Genomic DNA, 21969 nt, shown 5'->3' on the forward strand with positions numbered 1-21969 from the left:
CTACAAAAACAGAGCCACTTCCATGTCCTATGCCAGCCCTGCCCAGTTGAGTGTGTTCATAGTGGAACTTTTTACCATAAGCTCAGTGTCTCGTGTGCCTGGGGAGAGTCATAGGGCTCTGAATGTTTTTTGTCTTATTTGCCTAGTCCACATAACTAAATTCCACTTTGTTTTATCCATTAACTTTTTTTTTAATTTATTTTTTATTGTTATTTCCCCCAACACACTTTTTTTTTCCACTATACAGCATGAGGACCCAGTTACACATACATGTATACATAATTTTTTCTCCCATTGTCGTGCTGTGTTGTAAGTATCTAGACATAGTTCTCAGTGCTACATAGCAGGATCTCATTGTTAATCCATTCCAAAAGCAATAGTTTGCATCCCTTAACCTCAAGCTCCCAATCCCTCCCACTCCCTCCCACCAGGCAACCACAAGTCTATTCTCCAAGTCCATGATTTTCTTTTCTGTGGAAAGGTTCATCTGTGCTGTATATTAGATACCAGATATGAGTGATATCATATGGTATTTGTCTTTCTCTTTCTGACTTATTTCACTCAGTATGAAAGTCTCTCGTTCTATCCATGGTGCTGCAAATGGCATTATTTTGTTCTTTTTTATGACTGAGTAGTATTCCATTGTGTATATATACCACATCTTCCTAATCCAATTGTCTGTCGATGGACATTTGGGGTGTTTCCAGCTCTTGGCTATTGTGAATAGTGCTGCAATGAACATGCGGGTGCATGTGTCTTTTTCAAGGAAAGTTTTGTCCAGATGTATGCCCAAGAGTGGGATTGCTGGATCATATGGTAATTCTATGTATAGATTTCTAAGGTACCTCCATACTGTTCTCCATAGTGGCTGTACCAGCTTACATTCCCACCAAGAGTGCAGGAGGGTTCCCTTTTTTCCACACCCCCTCCAGAACTTGTTATTTGTGGGCTTATTAGTGGTGGCCATTCTGACTGGTATGAGGTGGTATCTCATGGTAGTTTTGATTTACATTTCTCTAATAATCAGTGATGTTGAGCATTTTTTCATGTGCTTAAACAGACCAATCACTAGAAATGAAATTGAATATGTCATAAAAACACTTCCTACAAATAAAAGTCCAGGACCAGATGGCTTCACAGGTGAATTCTATCAAACATACAAAGAGGAACTGGTGCCCATCCCCCTTAAACTTTTTCAAAAGGTTGAAGAAGAAGGAACACTCCCAAAGACATACTATGATGCCACCATCACCCTAATTCCAAAACCAGACAAAGATACAACCAAAAAAGAAAACTATAGACCAATATCTTTGATGAATATAGATGCAAAATTTCTCGACAAAATTTTAGCCAACTGAATCCAACAACATATCAACAAGATCATACAACATGACCAGGTGAGATTCATCCCAGGGTCACAAGGATGGTTCAGCATACGCAAATCAATCAACATCATACACCACATTAACAAAAGAAAAGTCAAAAACCATATGATCATCTCAATAGATGCAGAAAAAGCATTTGACGAAGTCCAACATCCATTTATTATAAAAACTCTCACCAAAGTGGGTATAGAGGGAACATTCCTTAACATAATCAAAGCCATTTATGACAAACCCACAGCAAATGTAATACTCAATGGAGAAAAATTGAAAGCCTTCCCATTAACTTTCCATTTCACTCCAGAGATTGGAACTCTGCCCTTATTGCCACCTCCTCCAAGGAGTGTTTGGCTGGTTTACTGACAAAGAGGACAGACCACCCACCCATTTCAAAGACTATTGGAAGCACCTCATAATTTACACTCACCATGTTGGGCTCCCAATCAAAGCAGGTCCCAGTTTGCACCTTTAAACAGGGTGATTTACAGGACTTCTCTGCTGCACAGGTGCCACCATTGCAACAGGTTTAGCTCCCCTCAGCCTCACCGCCTCTGCTCCATCTCAGAGCCTCAGGCCCAGCTAGTTCTTGCTCTGTGCCTGTCACTGCCGTCTCATTATGGAGGTCACAATATGCCTGTCAGCCAAGCATGTTCTGCTATTTTTCTGCAGAGTGTGACTTTATTTTACCTAGTCACTGATTTTCTGTCTGAAAATGTGGGAGCTGTTAGCAACCAAAGCCCTTGTCTGACCTGAAAGCACATGAAGAAAAGGCAGGCAGCAATGTGTGTGTGTGTGTGTGTGTGTGTGTGTGTGTTTATGCGCATGCATGCACACATGAGAAATCCAAATGTAGTGATAAAGGCCTTTAAATATGATTAGGTTTAGGACATTTTTTCGCTTAATATAATGACTATATGGCACCTTGCTCTCACATTAAAGCTGTTGAGCTAAATCCATAAACAAAATAATAATTTATTTTAAATCTACATGCTGAGATGCCAGTAAAATTTGATGATCAATCTAGGCAACATATAGATATACTTTCATAAACTGAATAATGTGATTTTAGGTGGCTTATTTAAAACAGATTTTGAGTAGGTGTTAAAAAATCTGGACAATTCATTTCATAACATTCCAACATTTGTGTGGCTTGTCTTAGTTATTTAGAATATAACTGCAAACATTGTTACTGTTTTACCTCTAATAAGTACTTTTAGCCATTTTCATCAAACTGTGAAGGGATTTTTGGTGAACTTTCTGGAGGAAGAAGGTGGGGAGCTGTTAAAAGACATTTTAAAAAATTTAACAAGTAAATAAACATGAAACAGATACTAATCAAAGTAATTTGCAAATTTTGACTCACTTCATCCTAAAAAACCTAGGGGGAAGGCGCTGATATTACCCTATTTTACAGATTAAGAAGCTGCGGCACATGGATTAGTAAATGGTTAAGTGGTAGGCTGGGATTTGAACATTGGCAGTTTGTCTCTTACACACTAGAATGGGCAATACTACCATCAATAGTAAACATGTTCAATTCTTTGCTGTTCTTTTATGTAAATGGAAGGTTTCTGATTTAATATTTACTCCCATTACCATCTTATCCCACTTGCTTATATTTAGACTTTCGGATACACAATAATAAGAAATAAGGGAAAATACTTTTCTTTGTGAAATATTTAAATCTCAAGAGCTTTTCTTTATTTGTTTATTTAAAAATTTTAATTTGTAGAACTATTTCTCATTTGTCCTGTTTCAAATTGCCTCTCAAAAAGTACCATAATTTAGCAGAAACTCAACAGCAATTCCAGTAGTGCCAACCATCTTTAAGGCCCAAAAAATGCTGTGGAATATATATCAATAATATTGCCACTGCTACTATTAATAATAGTTAATATTTACCTGTTGCTTACTAAGTTCCTATAATAAGAAGGTACATACATAATTTCATTGAATCCTCAAATTGACCTTCTGAGGCCACTACTATTATTGCTACTATTCTTTCTATTTTGAAGAACTGAAACACAGAATTTATCTTGCTCATGGTCATGCAGCCAGAAAGTAGCAGGCTTGAAATATGAGTACAAGCAGTCCGGCTCCAAGACTCAGATTTTTAGATGAATGAAACCTTTTCTGCTTATAAGGATTTTATCATCTATTAGGGAAGCTGGAGCTATTATGATCACGAAGATGGAAAATATGCTATATTGTCAGCCTGTAAACATTTATACTTAAATTTATTTAGTTATAAAGGTTGGCTTATGTAATATCTGTCTGAAATAGCTGCATTGTTTCAGGATCAATGTAACTAAAATAAGAGTGCTGTTAGTTTCAGTGACTAGATAACCATATCTGAGCTAACAGTTGTTTATAACAACCGCTTTCTCCACACTTTGACTTTACTCACCTAGATGACAGCCATGGTGTAGTGTGACATGATGTTTCTCCTCACCAGGGTGTGCAGACATTTTAGATATACATTCTAAATATTATTACATTCATATTATATGTACTCTCTGATTCCTGTGGATGACTTAATTATTTCTAGACCTCTAATGCCAAATTCATAGTAGCACTTGCAAAGCCCTGCATGGGTCTAGCCTGACTATGACAAGTGATTCTCATTGGAGCACTTCACTAGAGCAGTGATTCTTGAACTATGGGCTGTTCTTGGCGAACGGCTCCTGATGGCTGAGGCTTGGTGCAGAAATGGCAGTCCTTTTTTTTTTTTTTTTTTTTTTTTTGATTCTTATGGGCAAATAACACAGAATTTCATTTTCACGTGTGACTAGATATTGCTTACTACTAACTACTAAATGATTTAAAAAGATTATAAATTGAATAATCCTAAAGTAATGCATTAGTAGAATTTACTGAATCATCTAATTCACTGTTTTTCCAAGAAGCCCAGTATCCATGCAACTGACAATGTAGTTGTGCTCTTACTGTACAAGCCCAAGTGTTGATGGTTTACTTCCGACAGTTTTCAGGAAGAATGCTATGTTGGTACGTCATCAGGATTTTTTAAAGTTACCAAGAGTTTTCACTTGCTGGTTTTTTATTATAAATTATCATTAGACTTCATCACTATTGATTTTAGTTTGTTTTCATTCCCTTGGTTTACCTTCTGGCATGTTGTAATCTATATTACCCACAATTTTCTAAAAATGATACTATGAGTCATACACACCCTACAGTACTTTTACAGTCATGTTCTATTGGTATTACCTAGTTAATTTTCCATTGGAAACTAGGAACAAATAGACTATGGAGTCTTTGGGCCTGTCTTAGAGGGTCATAATCAAAAACTGTTGAGACCCACCTTAAATACAGATATGTGGTTTGTTGTTGTTGTTGTTGTTGTTTTAGCAGAAGAAAAGAAAACAAATCTTGGCTTTACTTGTCTATAAAATATGAAAGAGTTTTATGGAGTGCAAGCCCATGAAGAAGTCTAAGAAGAAAATTCACTTGTGTTTCCTGACCCATTTATTCTAATAGTTATTTTTGTGAGAACTACGAAAAAGAAATCATGTTCCTCCTCCACCACAACAGGTGTAAAAAGCATTCATTCAGGGAGTTCCCGTTGTGACACAGCAGAAACAATCCAACAAGGAACCATGAGGTTGCAGGTTCGATTCCTGGCCTCTTTCAGTGGGTTAAGGATCCAGTGTTGCCTTGAGCTGTGGTATAGCTCAAGACGTGGCTCGGATCTGGCATTGCTTTGGCTCTGGCATAGGCTGGCAGCAACAGCTCCGATTAGACCCCTAGCCTGGGAACCTCCATATGCCGAGGGCGCGGCCTTAAAAATAAAGACCAAAAAAAAAAAAAAAAAAAAAAGCTTTCATTCACTAAGAGGACATAACAATCTTAAATGTATATGCATCAAACAACAGAAATTCACAATACTAGAAACAAAGTCCAACTGAACTGAAAAGAGAAATTAATAAATCTATAATTAGAGTTGAAGTCTTTAATACCCCTCTCAGTAATTGATAGAGCCACTCAACAAAAACTCAGCAAGGGTATATAGTGCTCAACAACTACCCACCAACAGTGTCTGACTCCCCAAAACAGCAAAATACACATTCTTTTCAAGTATGCATGGAGCATTCATCAAGATAGACCATATCTTGGGTCATAAAATAAACCTTAATTTTAAAAAGAACTGAAATCATACAAAACATGTTCTCTAACCGTAATGGAATCAAACTGGAAATAAATAACAATTAACAAGTCAGTTTCCAACCTCTTTGAAATTAAAGGACACATTTTAAAATAATCTGTAGATAAAAGAGGAAGTCTTAAGGAAAATTGAACTGAATGAAGATGAAAACAAAACATGCTTAGGGGAAAAAAAATTGTAACACTAAATACTTATGTCAGAAAAGGAGAAAGTCGTCAAAATCAGTAATCTAAGCTCCCACCTCAAGATATTAGAAAAATAACAACAAAAACTAAGCAAGCAGAAAGAAGACATTTGAAATTTGAAAATGGGCAAATAGTAGACAAATTCAAATCAAAAACTGTAGATTTTTTGAAAAGCCGAAGAAGAACTCAGTAAACCTCTAGCAAGACTGACAAGGGAAAAAGAGAGAAGGCTCAAATTACCAGTATCAGGACACTACACTACAATCTCGTTATAAACATTAAAAGAATAATAAGGAAATACTATGAACAACTCTGTGCATTTGTTTAACAGTTTAGATGAAATAAACCAATTCCTCAAAACCCACTAGCTACATATCTCTCCCAAGATGAAGTAGATGATCTGAATAGGCCTATAACTATTAAAGGAAATTAATTAATCTTTAAAAGACTTCCAAAAAAAGAAGTATAGAAATACCAAAAAAAGAATAAAACATTGCGCTTTTATATTGGTTATGCGCACGAGTAATCCATTTGGCATCTATTATTATGTTCTGTGGTGCCTTTGAAGTGTTGGAAAGCTATAAAATATTTGATGTATAAGGCTTGCGACTTAATGCAATTCCTAGGAGACTGATTAAATTCATAAATTTTATTGACTGTGAAAATATTGTTTGATATTTGAAGAAAAATTTGTTTCATAAATTTTTAGGTTATAAATTAAGCATGATATAAACAAACAAGAAGATTCATTAATATGCCCTCACTCTTGAGAGAGGTTTCTGCTTAAACTGTATAAAACTGATTATTGATAAAGTAAAGCCAGTCCTTTTGGTTTCCTGTTTGAACCAATGGGGGCCTCATTCTTCTAGTTCCTGCTTAGATAATGGCTGCCAGGAAACAAAACACAAAATCTGGCTTAATTAGCGAGTATCATGCAAAACAGGACACAGAAGAATTGAATTAGGAATTTATTAAGTTGAAATTTATTAAATTTAAATCATGTTACAAATTCCTTGTTGCCTTTTAAAAAAATAAAATAAAATGAATTCTGATGAGAGCCTCTTGGCTTGGTTGCTATGTTCGGTAACTGCGAACTACATAGGGACATTCCACCCTTGTTCAGAGAGGTTAAAGAAGCCTCTTTTTCTTTCACGTTGTAGGCCTGTCTCTCCCAGCTCTGGCCTCACAAAAGCTTCCTCAGGTTTTGTTGGCAACAGACCTTTTTTGCTCCCGTAATCAGTAATCACTCTACCCACATTAACTTACCACCATAGTTCATTTAATCAGACATCTCAAGTTGAATGACACTCAAGGTAAAATTACTTTACCCCTAGAACTGTTCAAATCCTCTTCTGATTGCAGGACCATAACCTATATCAACCCATTTTCTACACTCAACTCAAAATATATTTCTTTCTTGATAGTTTTAGTACCCTCCAGTTCTACACAACTATAGGCCTAATTATTTGCTATATATACCCAAATTTCATCCAAAGATTCCTCCTAATAAACTACATGTTTGAGTCTCTTGGCCCAGATCTTATGTGAGAATGAAGTTTAAGGCACAATTACTGACTACTGTTACATTCTAGTTTCTTGACGATAACTTCCAAGAACAGTGTTAAATTGTTTGCAGCCTTCATGGATTCTTTGGCTTTTGACTCAGATGGCAACTGGCAGTGGGCCAAAGTGCCTGAGCTTAACCTCGAGTCTCAGTTCTAAATGATCCTGCTAAATCTGTTCCTTAACATCTCTGCAAGTATCAGGTTAAGCCACAATAGTATGCTAATAAGCTTGAACCCCAAACAATCTGGAATGTTGAGAAATAGATCAGCATTTCAATCCCTATTCTTTATATGCAAATAATTTTAGATTAACTAAATGCAGACTTTCTTGAAACCTGAAACAGGAGAATAAATTACCTTCTCATGTTTTCTTTTATTATCATAAATTTGGAGTGACCTCAAAAGACAATGGCTCTTGTATCTAGCTATCTCCAGGTAAAAGGGCCCAAAATTAAAGAAGAGAATTGTCTTTTCTGAGATTCAGATGGCCAAGAATAATGTTGTAGTTAAGAGAACAGGAGCTTTAAGTAAGCTGTTTGAACTTAGACACATTTCTGAACCTCATTTTCTCATCAGTAAAAAGAGGATAATAATATTTAATTCACTCAGCCATTTCAGAAGTGAGTCATACAGTGTATATGAGGTTTGTTCCATTGTGCTGGGCACATAGTGACTATTCTTAAGGCCATATAGAGAAGAAATGAATTCATTTCTTACGTGGAAGGGAATTCATTCATTACGTGGGGGGGAATTTACTTCCTGATGATCAAATCAGAAAGGCTTCTAGGACTAGAACATCTGTCCTCCTTGGCCATTAGGGACTGTATCTGTTAAGGTTCAATCAGGGACATAGAAGCACTAGGTGGTATGGAATAAAGGACATGATCTTACCCTCCTGAGAAGCTGGTGACAATACCTCAGCAGAGCCAGTGATCATGAAGAAAATCTGGATATGAAGTCAGGCAGAGCAGGGAAGCACACTGGAACCCTGCCTTCAACTTCAGCAACAAAGCAAGTACCCTTTGCCATGGAGATTTATAGGGTCTTTAAGGATGCAGGACTTGGATGCAGGCTTGACTGCTTGACCCAACGTGAGCCAGTGGAAGAGTGGCAATGTGTGTGCTGCAGCAGTGACTGACATCCTGCCCTACCCTTCAGGGCAGAAAGGCTGCTGCTTTACTTGTATTGTCCAAAATTCTCGTAAATTTACATTAGCCAGCCCTAACTAGCACCATACAGGGAAGAGAGTTCTGAGCTAAATAGATCCAGCTTGCTAAGTCGACATAGTAGATAAAACCACCATGCTGAGATTTCCTTTTCTGTTGGCACCATAGATACCTACTGGGTAAAGCCTGCTTTGAAAATTCTAGTGACATTGTGTCACTAGAGGGTCAGTGGTAAAGTGAAAAATTCTAAACAATGATAAATTTGGAGTGGACTAAAGGTGCTGTCCACCTCTATGAAGGTATCATCCCCACAGCCTGCTTATTTAATTTCCCAAAGCATATATTGAAAAGTGTAACTTCAAATTGTCTTTTTATCTATCGTCAGTCAAAAGATTGACTAAGTAATAACTAGGTTAAAATGTCTAATTTACCTAAAGAGGTTTCTACTTAATGAAAAACATTAGGCAATCCTTCAAAGAATTTCTTTGCATACTCTGAGGAGGAGTACGAGAAGCCTCTGTACCTAGACCAGGCTTAGTCACTTGTTGAATCTCCTTCACGTAGTTGCATTTTAGCATCATGTCCTCAATTTTTATCAGATGTCAGGTACGAGAAACAGCCATATGAAATCCACTTCCTTGTTTGCTAGTAAAATATTTCTGGGCATATTTTAGTTTCTATTTCTTTGTGCCCCCGTCCTCATATTTTTATAATTGGGTAAGAGCCTTGGCTTCCTGTGATAACAATGTATATAAAGTATCTGATAACAGTGTTTGGTACTATGGCAATGCACAAATATTCTTAGGATCCTTTTTCCAACCATACTACTAAAACGTCCTCACCAGAGGACTGAGACCAAGCCAAAGCTAATCTCAGTGCATTTGAGGCAACCAGTTCTAGAGAAGTGGCAGCAAACATCAAGCCCTACAGAAATCTAATTTTTCATATCTGAGTTTGCATAAATTGCTTTCTTTCTCTTACTCAGTTTTCTCATTTACAAGATGAGCGTAGCACTGCAGAGAGGACTATGGAAAATGCCATCTAAATTGACAGCATAATGATGATTTGATTCCTGCTGAAAACATAAATTCTTTAAAAAAAATATCTCCCCATCAAGTTCTTTTTCCCCTTCTGTTAGATAAAACCATTTTTACTTTTTTAGGCTAAAAATCATGTCCTACTAGATGATTCAGTGTGGAAGAAAAGAAAAAGTATGATTTATCTCTCTCAGTTATTTTACTATAAAATGAATTGCAGATAGTGACTTTTGAAACTTTCTAAGTTTAACTTTTATTTTTATCCATATTACCTTCGAGAGATTTTCTGTTAAGGAAAAACAATCTCTGGATCAAGAAGACTGCAGCTAAGCTAGCAGAGGTAGAAACATTTGAAGTGGTTGTCTTGGAGAGCTTGTCTGTTCTATAAAAACAAAAATCTCAGGATAAGAGCTAGATATAAACATACTCTTAGCCATAAAGGTATTTAGATAAAAGCTAGCATTCTTGGAACAAATTAAACTCACCTGGCAAGAATTCCATAATGAGAAAATATATACAGTGTATCAGAGCAACAAACCTAAAAATAAAGGTAACCCAAAAAAGCTGTTCACTTTCAGATTCTTTAAAATGAAGCCATTAATTCAATAGCCAGAATATTTTTCAACTATTATGATTCAGTCATAAAATTGCTGACAGAATTATGTCATGACCCCCCCCAATTTATTTGAGATTCTTAGGTTTCATATATTCTTCATTAGAAGTGATTTTTTTTCTGTTATTTATTTCTCTCTTTTCTTTTATAGAGAATTTAGTTCCTTGTCATTGAGTAGGCTTCAAGAGGCAAATCTGGCTTTGTCAATTTTTTCAGAAAAGTTTTTGTCACAAAAGATGGGCAAGCCTACCTTGATTTCTCTGACACCCAGATGTCGACAGTTTGTCAAACAGAAATGTCAGGAACAGCCACTGCCCTAGTTCTGCTTTTCAACGATTCGAACTTTCTGCCTGCCTCGCGTTGTACACATTTATCAAGCACCCCAAAATAGCTGTATCTAATGTGGCTGGTGATGAGTTATTTCCAAACATGGTGGAGCTTAAACATAAAATTAAGTGCCTTTCAGTGAATAATCTAGCATTAAATATTAAGACTGACACTTATTACCAGTATACATAATTCTTAAAACATCAATAATTGGGTGCACATTGGTGACTGGCCATTTTTCCCTTTATTTTAAAGTCAGGGAGTTCCCGTCATGGCACAGTGGTTAACAAATCTGACTAGGAACCATGAGGTTGCAGGTTTAATCCCTGGCCTTGCTCAGTGGGTTAATGATCTGGCGCTGCCGTGAGCTGTGGTGTAGGTTGCAGACGCAGCTCAGATCCTGCGTTGCTGTGGCTCTGGTGTAGGCTGGTGGCTACGGCTCCGATTAGACCCCTAGCCTGGGAACCTCCATATGCCACGGGAGCGGCCCAAGAAATAGCAAAAAAAGATAAAAATAAAAAATAAAGTCAGGATCATATACAGTTAGTGCTCTGTGAGGTATTCTAAGAGCATCTTTCCAAGTCTTGCAGATGAGGAAATAGAGATTAGGATTACTTTCAGTGACTTATTAACCACAGTCATAGAGCTGGAATATGGAGAACTAGAAGTCAGGTCTACTGATCAGTACCACGGTATTATTCTCCTGGTACTTTGCATTCCATTATTGCTGAAACATAACCATTCAAGAGTGTTTCACTCCAGGTGGTGTGTGGTGAGAATAGGCTGGAGGGGTTGGAGGTAGTTGTGAAAGCTGGAAGACAAGATAGGATCTGGCCATTTCAGGTGAGAGATGACAGGGGCTTAGCCCTGGGTGTTAAAGTGGAAGAGGTGTTAAGGGCTTGGATTCTGGATGTGTTTTGAAGGGAGAATATACAGGATGTGCTGACAGATTTCATATGAAATGCCATAGCTCATAGTCTTGGTGTCCGCACACATAGGTAGTCAGTAACTGTTTGATTCATGCTTTAAATAGAAAAATTCTACATTCGGTCCAGGGATAGGAGTTGAGTGTAGAGTGTGGTGAGCTAAGCAGATGGTTTCTGCCTTTGTAGAAACTAATGCAATAGTTAAAAAACACATTTTGAGAAAGTGAACAAAGTAATTCTAAGGCATTGCATAATAATCAGCAGTGTATCAAGTGAAAAATTGCATAACACAATGAATCAGCTCCAAGAGATTTCTCCTGTGTAAAGAATTAGTGGAGAGGCAGGCTTGCCTTATTTGGATCACTGATTTCCTCATCAGTATTGACATAGGGTTTTTTAATTGTGTTGAGTTCAGCTAACACTGTTAATAGGTTTGGGATAAAATGTGATTGCAGTCCCATCCTTGTCTAACTTGGCTGAGCCTTATTACCTTTCTGTACCTTAGTTTCTATTTTATTTGCAAAATTAAAATGTTAACATGCACCCACCTCTCATGAACATACGATTAATGGTTGCTTTAAAAAAAATAAAAACCACCCAACTATAATGGAAAAAATAAAAACCATTTAAAAAAATTTTTTTAAAAAGCTGCAAATCTTTTTTTTAACCCGCAGAGCAGTGTACCTTGCTAATTAAAATAAAATTGACAAAAGCATGAAAATTAGAGATTGATAAGATGTTACTGGTTTGAATTATCTCCGTTAGTATAAAAGTGTTATCTTTTCTCTCTTTCTATTTTATAGAATCTTTCCACATGGCAGTGTACTTAAATCACATGTCAGGGGAGGTTTTCATAAATGCATGTCTTCATGTCAGAAGCAGTTTTTCTTTCCTCTCACATGGTTACTATGACTACAGAATACTTGCTTAGAGGCAGTATCCCACAGAGTGGTTAGGAGATTGGGTTTGGGGATTGATAGGCCTGGGTTTGAATTTCGACTCTGCCACTACCTGCATGGTCCTGATCAAGTTGTTTACCTTCGGTTTTCTGCTCTTTAAAATGGCATTAATGATCACCAACTAAACAGATTTATTGTCCAAATTAAGATTCATAACTGGTATAAAGTGCCAAATACTGTGCCTAACACATAAGCCCTCAGTAAATGATAATTATTACGATTTAAGAATGACAGTTCCTGTTTCCCAAGAGTGGTGGCTTTTGTTACCTTTCCTAACCATTCATTGCTCATCGCTCTTCTTCCCACCTTGCCACTTCCCACCCCATCAGAAAAAGGGTATCACCGTATAGAATCTTGGTTAAGATTCATTTTCCTCCTTCCTTCAGAATCTGATAGGCATGATTTTCTTTTGATGAAACATTGACTCTGCTCATCTAACGAGTTTGACCTTCTCTAAATTCTCCTGTTCTTGTTTGACTCATAGTTTATTAGCATGCTTGTTATTTTCTCTGGCCATGCCCATGGCATGTAGAAGTTTCCAGGCCAGGGATCGAACCCAGGCCACAACAGCAACCTGGGCCGCTGCAGTGACAATACCAAATCCTTAACCCATTAGCATGATTGTTATTTATAAAAGCACACTTATTTTTGAGTGCATGTGAAGCTGTTTTCAGTCAACATAAAGTCAGGTTAACCTTATTGACAGAATTCAGAGCAACCTCACCCACTGTTGTCAAAGACCCAGTAAGCGTGCAGTGCCATTCAGTGCCGTTTGTCTCTCGTGCACCAGAATGGGCAAAACCACCACCAACAGCAAACTTGTTCAATTCTATGATGTCATTTGATGTAAATGGAAGGTTTCTTGATATAGTATTTACTCCCATTGCCATCTTACCTGACTTACCATATTTAGACATTTTCTGCTGACACACAATAATGACAAAGTAAGGGAGAATACTTTTTTTGTGTGAAATATTTAAAACTCAAAGGCTTTTGTTATCTGTTTATTTAAAAAATTAAATATGTGGAAATAGTCATCGTTTGTCCCAAGTGTTTCAAACTGCTAAGCACCTTTTCTTATGTATGAGAAATAAGCTATTGGTTTGACTAGTCACTAAAGAAATCTTGGAACTTTGCAGAAAATTACAGTAAGAGGAAGTTGCTTGCTATATTGCAACAAGAGAGTATTTTGATTGCAAATTTTTCCATAAGTGTGGCAGTTTGCAACTTGAGAAGAATTTAATAGTAGCTGAGCTTTCAAAATGTTACACAGAAACTGTCATTTTCTTCCACAATTAAAATAAGTGCTTCTGAAAGTTTCAGGATAAGAATGACCCAAATTACCCTCCCCCACACTTCCTCATCCAGAAGAAGGGGGAATGGAGTTTGAACAGAACATCTGTGAACAAAATGAAAGACAAATGGTCTTTTCAGGCAAATGTCTGAAAAAGAGATCTTTTATAGCCAAACAGAATACTATTGCATGCATCGCCATGGTTAAGAAGAGGATCAACAATGCTTTCATAATGGCCTTTTATTTTAGCACATTCTATTTTTATGGATTGAATTGTGATTTCAACACATCTATTCATAATTCATCATATAATTATTTGCATAAGTATCTTTTGACTTAGATTTAATGCACTTTTGCCTGCTACATCTTGACTTCACATTTATACTGTTAAGTACACTAAGACAATCTCATTACAAGTAATGTGAAAGGAATGTGGATGAAAAGGAGTGTTATCTACCAAAAGGAATAACCTACTAAAGAACTGAACTTTCATTAATGTGCTAGACATGGACTACTGGAGAAAAGGCACCAGGCTTGTTTATTGCCTGCTGAAGGACTTCAGGTTAAAACAATCAGTTAATTAAGACTTCATCCTGTGTACTTTGCTGGTGGTTTCTTCAACTTTTATGTACTCAACCCGGTATTTAGTACTTCCTCTGTCTTGCTTGAGGAAGTACTAAAACCTTGTAGTTAGAGGATAAAACAGTGCATAAAATAGTTAGAATTCCTCTTCTTTCATGCGGTTTATTTGTACAGGGAAGGCTGGGTAATAAACAAGAAATATAAGTACTTTTAGTAACACTAAGTTCTAAGGAGAGAAATAAAGCAGGGAAGAAAAACAGGAAGTGTGGAGGGTGATAAGGATAACAACTTCTGATAAGGAAGCCTGGGAAGCATTTACTAAAAAGGAGGCATTTGAGTAATGATCTGAAGGAGGTAAGGGAGTAAACCACAACCATCTCTGAGCAAACATTTCAGATAGAGGGAACAGCGAGGGTATAGGCTCTAAGATGGAACTGTGTTCGGCATAATCTGGGAACAGCAGCTGTGACTAGAGCAGAGTAAGTAAGGGTAAGGTCAGGAAACAAAGGTAGCAGGGGCCAGGTCATACAGGGCCTTCAAGGACAGTGAAAGGTCTTGGACATTTATTCAGAGTGAAATGAGAAGCCATTGGAGAGGAGTTCATGTTGTGACACAGCGGGTTAGAGGATTTGAGTTCGATCCCTGGCCTTGCTCAGTGGGTTAAGGATACAGCATTCCCACAAGCTACAGCATAGGTCACAGATGTCGCTCAGATCCTGCATTGCTGTGGCTGTGGTGTAGGCCGGCAGCTGCTGCTCCGATTAGACCCTTAGCCTGGGAACTGATATGCCGCAGGTGAGGCTGTGAAAGGAAAAAAAGAAGAAGCCATTGGAGAGTTTTCATGATTCAAATCACATTTTGCAGGATCACTCTAGTTCTTACGTTAAAAATAAAAGAGGCAAGAGCCAAGGATTGGAGAACAGGGAGGAGATATCTCAGTAATCCAGGTGAGGGGTGATAGTGGCTTCAACCAAGGCAATAATAGTAGAGGTGGTAAGGAAAAGTCATATCATAAACATATTTTGAGGATAGAGCTAGTATAGCTTGCTGGCGGATTGGCTTTGGGATAGAAGATAAAGAGTTAAGACTGACTCTAGTATTCTAGGTGTGAGCCACTGTGGGTGGAAATGGAATTGTCATTTATAAAGGTTTAGAAGACTAAAAGAGGAGCAGATTTGGTTGATGAGTGGTGGATGTCATGAGCCCAGTATTGTTTGTACACATTAAATCCTATTGAGTTCGGCAGCCTGCAGCTTAACCAAGAAGTCCTGATTGGTTATATAAATTCATAAGTTGCTAAAAATCAGATCTTCTTAGGGAGAAAGTTCAAAGAACTTTCACCCAGATGCTCACCCACTGAACGATGATTCAGGAAGTAAGATAAAAATATGTTTTTTAAGACAATTGACCTTCACAGATATTCACAAAAGGAGTCTATTTTGGTGGAGCATGATGAGCTTCTACTTTAAAATCACACATACACACGCATACACATATACCCTATTCCAAACACAAAAAGATACAGTCAAAGCCAAAAGCAAGATCTAGTGTCGAAGGACTAGAAGAAAGAACGAAACTGCACAATAATAAATGGAAACTAAAGCTACATAGATGGTAGGCTCTGAGTCCAGAAAGAGATGACTGGGAGTCTACTCTAATGGGGGTCAGAGAACAAATGGACCACAGCAATGTCAGGAAACTGAAGACTGACTCACTGAGTGAAACCAATTGGGAAGGCAAGCAGAGCTTCCTCTCCCATGAGTAAGGAGGCTGAATTGACCAGACTATGTAAAGGTGATTCTTTCCTTACTAAATGGAAATTATGGGAAATCTCCTAAAGCCCTTAAAATAAATTTTTAGATAATAACAGGATGATTAAGAACACTAGATATTCAAAAGCACTGATATCTACTAGACATCCTGGATATGTAAAATGTAGTCAGTGAAGTAAACACTCTATAGGTAGGATAAACTTTAGACTGGATAAAATCTAGAGAGAGAATTAGAAAATTGGAAAACAGTTTGCATTCACCTAAAAAGCATTGTGGAAATATGAAAGGATAAAAAATAGGAAAGATACATGGATGATAAATTGAAAGGTACCAACTTATTTCTAGAGAAGAAAAAAAGGACTAGTAAAGAAGGCCATTGAAGAGATAACCTAAGAATCTTCAGAATTGAAGAAATAATGCCTTCAAGTACAACACAATGAATGTGAAATGGGTCAGTTAAAAGCGGTTATATCTAGAGCATCCTAGAGCAATTACAAAATATTAGGCATAAAGAGGAAGCCACAGAGAGACTAAAAACAAATTATAACAAATGACAGAGTAGCTATAGATGTTTTAAGGGCAACAATAGATGCCAAGGAAAATAAAATGATATATTCAAATTGTGGAGGGAAAATTTTTCTCAGCTTAGAATTCTGTACCTAGCTGAGCTATTATTTTATTTAAGAGTGAAGGCTTCATTGTATTTTCAGGCATAAAAATCTAGAAGAGTTTGCTACTCATAGACTGCTATGAAGGAATTTCTAAAGGATATACTTACTTGAACATGAATCCAGAAAAAGGGTGATCTGAAACTAATAAGAAAAATAGAGAAATAAAGTATATTACAAATTTTCACTCTCATGAGGAAAACATTCATCATCATGAAAGCTAAGATTCTAGGCCTTTTTTTTTAATGGTCATAACACCTTATACAATCTACTGTGTTATCCATGTAATCATGTATCTGTTTTTAATGTCTTTCTCTTATAAATATTTCATAATATCACTAGAAATTGGAAAAAGTGATACCAATTAAGTATCTGTCACTCAGAATGTATAATTCCATCAGTTCTACTAGAAAAGAGTACACGGGATTGTAAATTTGCTCCTCAGCGTATTTAATCACACTTGCTGATGACACAAGGAAACCTTTACTGCCAGGAGTTTATGTATATGAACAGTGAACAATTTCTGATATAAGTCTGTAAGGAATCTTTTGAAAAGAAGGCTGTTTCATGGGTCTCCCAAATCACCCACATGTCCAGTGATTCTCTGAGAATCAGAAGACCCAACGTACAGTTCTCCTAACAGCTGAGATTTTATGACAGTGACACAGCAAAGGTATACAGCCAGATCAGTATGGAAAAAAGATACCCATGGAATCTGGAGAAATCCATGTGCAGGCTTCCTGTGCTCTCTCCCTCTCATGACAGATCATGCAGAGTGCACTCTCCCCCAGCAACAAAAATGTAGTCATGTGTGTAGTATCTCTGCCCAGGGGAGCTCATTAAAGACTCCTACCCGAGGGTTGTATTGGGTTGGCTACATAGGCATCCTCTGCCTAGCCATTAGAAAAATTCCAGACTCCCAAAAGGAAAGCAGGTGTTTAGTCCCCAGGTGGGCAAAATAGTCTTATCGCTTAGGGAAGCTTCATGTCAGTGTAGGGGACTGTTTATCCATCAAGGTCCCAGATGTCAGCCAAGGGCCAACCCTGTAAGCAGGCCATTCTAAGATAGCAGCCTCAGGCCTGCTGTATTAAGTCTTTTCTGCACAGAGACCTATTTCCTTAACAGTAGTTTTCATTGTTTTTCCTTTCACTTTCCAAAGCATATAATTCAATTAATTCTTTCATTTTAGAAAATGTCATGTCACTTGGAAAAACAATGAAGTCTCTCTTAAGAGAATTTCGTTGTAATATTTACAAAAGACATCTAAAGCTTTGCTTCTTTGAATGAGGGATAAATCTATATTGTGTGCTTACAAGTTTTTAGGTATCAACAATATGTATACTGATTATACTCTGCAATCACCATCAGTCTGAGAATATATTTTTATAGGGAAAGAAAAGATAATCTTGCTAAAAAGAAAACCTGGAGAGCATAAAATATGCTTTTGTATATATTTTAAAGTAGACCTTCAGGTTATAAGAAATAATGTGCAAAAAAGCACAGGAGGTACATTGTATAACTCAGTTCTTTCAAGCTGTCTGTTATCCATGTAGCTTCCTAAAAACAAACCACCCTCATCTTTGTCATTTTTGAAAATAATGAGCTGTAAAATTATAATGATTACTTGTGGAAACACAAAAGAAAAAACTAATCAGTAATTTTACAGCCAAACAATTTAGGGAAAATAACTATATGTAAATTAACTATACTTAAGCACACTAGCCTGAGTTATTATTTGAGTTGTTAGTATGAGGCAGAGTGCACTCAAGAAAATCAACATATCATAATGTGTTTTATCTTTCATGCCTTATCGCCAAAATTGATTGTGAGTTTCTATAGCCATGGATCCTGCAAAGTTTTATACATACACACACACACACACACACACACACACACACACACACCACATACATATGTATTTATATTGCTTTGACAATTGGGTGATTATTTCTGTGTTATCTGAATGTCAGAAAATTACCTGATCCTTATCTTTTGGGCCGATATCCATCCATAATATTATATGCATGAGAATTATGTAAACCATATGCAAAATGTGAAAATTACTGTATAAGTAGAATGTTACTTTATAAGCAATGATGCTAAATAAGAAAGTATGTCACAGAATATGAATTCATTGTATAAAACCAAGGCCAGCCAGTTTTATGTAGACACAATCCAATTGCACCTTATAGATATATCTTTGGAAAAAAGAAAGAATCTGTTATCTAAAATTCGTTTTGAGGGATTATCTCTGAATTAAAATTACACATGCTATCTCTGTGCTCTTTTAGCTGGCTAATCATATGAGCATCACTAACCTTATTTAGGTCAGTGAACAATCTAGTTTAGTAGACTGGCTGACTGGAACCAGTGATTTATAGTCATTAATTGAAAGCTAGACCAGTCTTACAGTTGTGGGTTTTTCTATTAAGACATTACACTGTTCTGGTCCTTAGCATGGAGTAGACTGATAGCTGGGTTTAACTGGAGTGGATGTTTAGCTAGGCAAGTGTGATACAGGAAGTATAGGCTCAAGGGAATGGTTATGGTGATGTCCCATGGAAACCAAATGGAAGAAGAGAAATAAAGGCACAAAAGGACGGTGAAGTCAATGAACTGGATGTGTCAGTGGAGATTTTTTTTTAAATTGCTGGATTGGGACACTGTACTATGTAAAATGGAGATAATATCAGTAGCAGAGGCAGAAGTAGGTGAGAGAAGAAAATACTGATTCAAGTGCTGAAATACTTAGAGACTAAGGGAAAGTGCCTAGGAAATAATAGAATCTATTCTATGGACTAGAATAAACTTCAGGGGAGCAAGTGAGAATCATATTTGCTTGACTACTTCATAAGAGTTTGTGATGTGATATGAGATAATGCCTGAAAAAGCACAATAAACCCCTTTAAAAGGTACACAGTATTACTATGCATATATAAGAGCCCTGAGTTTCACCACTGCTTTGTACCCCGATTTCTCTGCCTACAAAAAAAGAACAAAGATAATATTATCCTCTCCTACTTCACAAGAGATTAGAAAGCTTAGTGGCATGATATATGTGAATTTGTTTTGAGTCTTTGCAAGAAGAAGATACTTGCACTGACCAGGGTTCAGCTATTAAGGGTTCTCTGCAGCTCGTTGGCATTCTGATGGTACCCAGAATATCAAATAACAGCCTTCCCTATTTTTTATTTCAGACGTTTCAGCAGTCTTCTCTGCAGCACAAATCAAAGAAGAAAAACAAAGGTAAGAAAAGGAAATGAAACATGTAGCTCCTTAGTTTGCAGGGGATAATCACCAGCACACTCCACCCATCCTCTCTTGCCTGATCCCAGCGTGGTTTGGAAAAGACCAACCCCTCCTAGCACAAGAGCTACCAAGACCGGCTTCTCCTTCAGGTCAATTATGATGCAAGGTACCTTTCGCAACAAATGGTCTCCACAGGTTTTGAGACTAGGATGATTACCCACTTCTGATTAAACTATACGTCACTCGCACTGGTGAAAAGGTTTTAAAATTTCCCATAGTTTTCTATTCTGATACAAGAAAATGTTAAGTACCCAGACTTATTTTTATGATGTATAGATTAATATTCTACCTTCACATCTATACAGAATTTAAAGAGCATTTTTATCCATGATTACCTCTAGGTCCTATAGCTGGCAAGAGCAAAAGGCGAATTTCTTGCAAAGATCTTGGCCGTGGTGATTGTGAGGGCTGGCTTTGGAAAAAGAAAGATGCAAAGAGTTATTTTTCACAGAAATGGAAGAAATACTGGTTTGTCCTAAAGGATGCATCCCTGTATTGGTATATTAACGAGGAGGTAAGACAAAGCATATTTTGTCTTCTCATCCATTTTCTATCTTTAACCAAAGAGTCATTGTTTTGAGACTTACATTCTGATTTTTTTATTTAATTAAAAAAATGTTTTTTATTTCTCCAATGCATTTTTTTCTACTGTACAGCATGGTGACCCAGTTACACATACATGTATACATTCTTTTTTCTCACATTATCATTCTCCATAAGTGACTAGACGTAGTTCCCAGTGCTACACAGCAGGATCTAATATTTTAAAATCATATAATCACCTTAAGGCTAATTCAGGAGACTTCAACTAATTATTTTTCAGCCTGCCTTCTTAAAATGACTGCATTGTCAGGTTCTAGAAGGGTAGTTGTCCTAATTATTCCAAGGTAATCTGAAACACAAAGTATAGTAAAATTTTGTGTCTAATTAAAAATACCAAACTTATTCAAGAAACACCTTACTTAATAGGATTATACATGGAAATTTGATAAATATTTTAAAATGTCTTGCTTTTGTTCAGAATTTTAAATTTTTTTCTATTTGCTTTTTTGGGAGGAAGTCATTTAGTAAGTTATTTAATATCATGTGCATTTGTCTCAGTTTTTCTTAAGGAATAAATGAACTAGTAGACTAGCTTTGAACATCTGCAAGTACTCATTTCATTTGGTCCAATAGAGGCAGCAGGGGGAGGGTATATAATACATGTAAGTTGTTCTTATGATTTCCTGTTTCATTTGCAGTAAACAGATTTATATCCAGAATAATTATATGACCTATCACATATCACAACAGTTACACAATATACCTTATATTTTGTTATTCCCTTGACTCTACATTTGCTTCTTTTGCTATAGCTCTCTGTCATTTCACCTTAAGTTTCTTTGATTAAAATTCTCTATTGTTAGCTTTTTTCATAAAAACATACATAGTTTAATGTAGTATACTGGCTAAATACTTTTTACATGCCAATCAAGTAGTATAAAAACACAATGTCTTTGTTTCTCTTTAAGATCACTTAATAGATTTGTCTGCTGAACAGCTAGCCTGTCTTTCAGAGTTTAATGGGGAGATCATAACTATCCCCAAAGTATCTTAAATGCTCAGAATTTTAAATTTTAACATTACGGACAACAAGAGTAACATAACAGAAATCAAATTTGAGGAATGCCCTTGTGGTACAATGGGTTAAAAATCTGGTGTCGTCACTTCAGCAGCTCAGGTCGCTGCTGTGGTGCAGGTTTGATCCTGGCCCGGGAACTAATGTAGGCCATGGGCATGGCCAAAATTAAAATGAAATGAAATGAAATAAAATAAGAAATTAAAGTTGAGCAAGAGATTCGGGACTTTTGTATTTATCCCAAGATTGGAAGAAAAAGTACTCAGATATTGGAAAAATTATACTACTGCTCTTTTATATAATATATGCATTTCAGTCACTATCATTAGCATCAAATTTTTATTAAGCTTTACATATATACTTCCATACACACACAAACTAAA

The 21969-nt window shown here is 36.6% G+C and overlaps 1 protein-coding gene and 1 long non-coding RNA gene across 17 annotated transcripts in view; one reads left to right on the forward strand and one right to left on the reverse strand.

Moving 5' to 3' along the window:
* The window catches only part of CNKSR2 (connector enhancer of kinase suppressor of Ras 2), a 276938-nt gene that overhangs the window by 191960 nt on the left and 63009 nt on the right, over positions 1-21969 (forward strand). For all 16 annotated transcript variants that reach the window (XR_014835808.1, XR_014835809.1, XR_014835811.1 and 13 more), the window contains 2 exons: positions 19857-19905; positions 20310-20482. Coding sequence is in view for 12 of the 16 variants with exons in the window: in XM_021080286.2 (XP_020935945.1) it covers positions 19857-19905; positions 20310-20482 (222 nt within the window). In the remaining 4 variants the exon portion in view is untranslated. The remainder of the gene's footprint in view (positions 1-19856; positions 19906-20309; positions 20483-21969) is intronic.
* Positions 13603-20383, reverse strand: LOC146394503 (uncharacterized). The gene is made up of 4 exons (XR_014835814.1): positions 20304-20383; positions 19764-19874; positions 16770-16803; positions 13603-13742 (listed from the first exon to the last, which is right to left on the reverse strand). It is a non-coding gene; the product is annotated as an uncharacterized LOC146394503 (long non-coding RNA).

Source organism: Sus scrofa, chromosome X, assembly GCF_054392235.1.
Source record: "Sus scrofa isolate SSC_HxYL_T2T_F1_AM1 chromosome X, Sscrofa_HxYL_maternal_Yorkshire_Landrace_v2.0, whole genome shotgun sequence".
In the NCBI taxonomy this organism is placed as follows: domain Eukaryota; kingdom Metazoa; phylum Chordata; class Mammalia; order Artiodactyla; family Suidae; genus Sus; species Sus scrofa.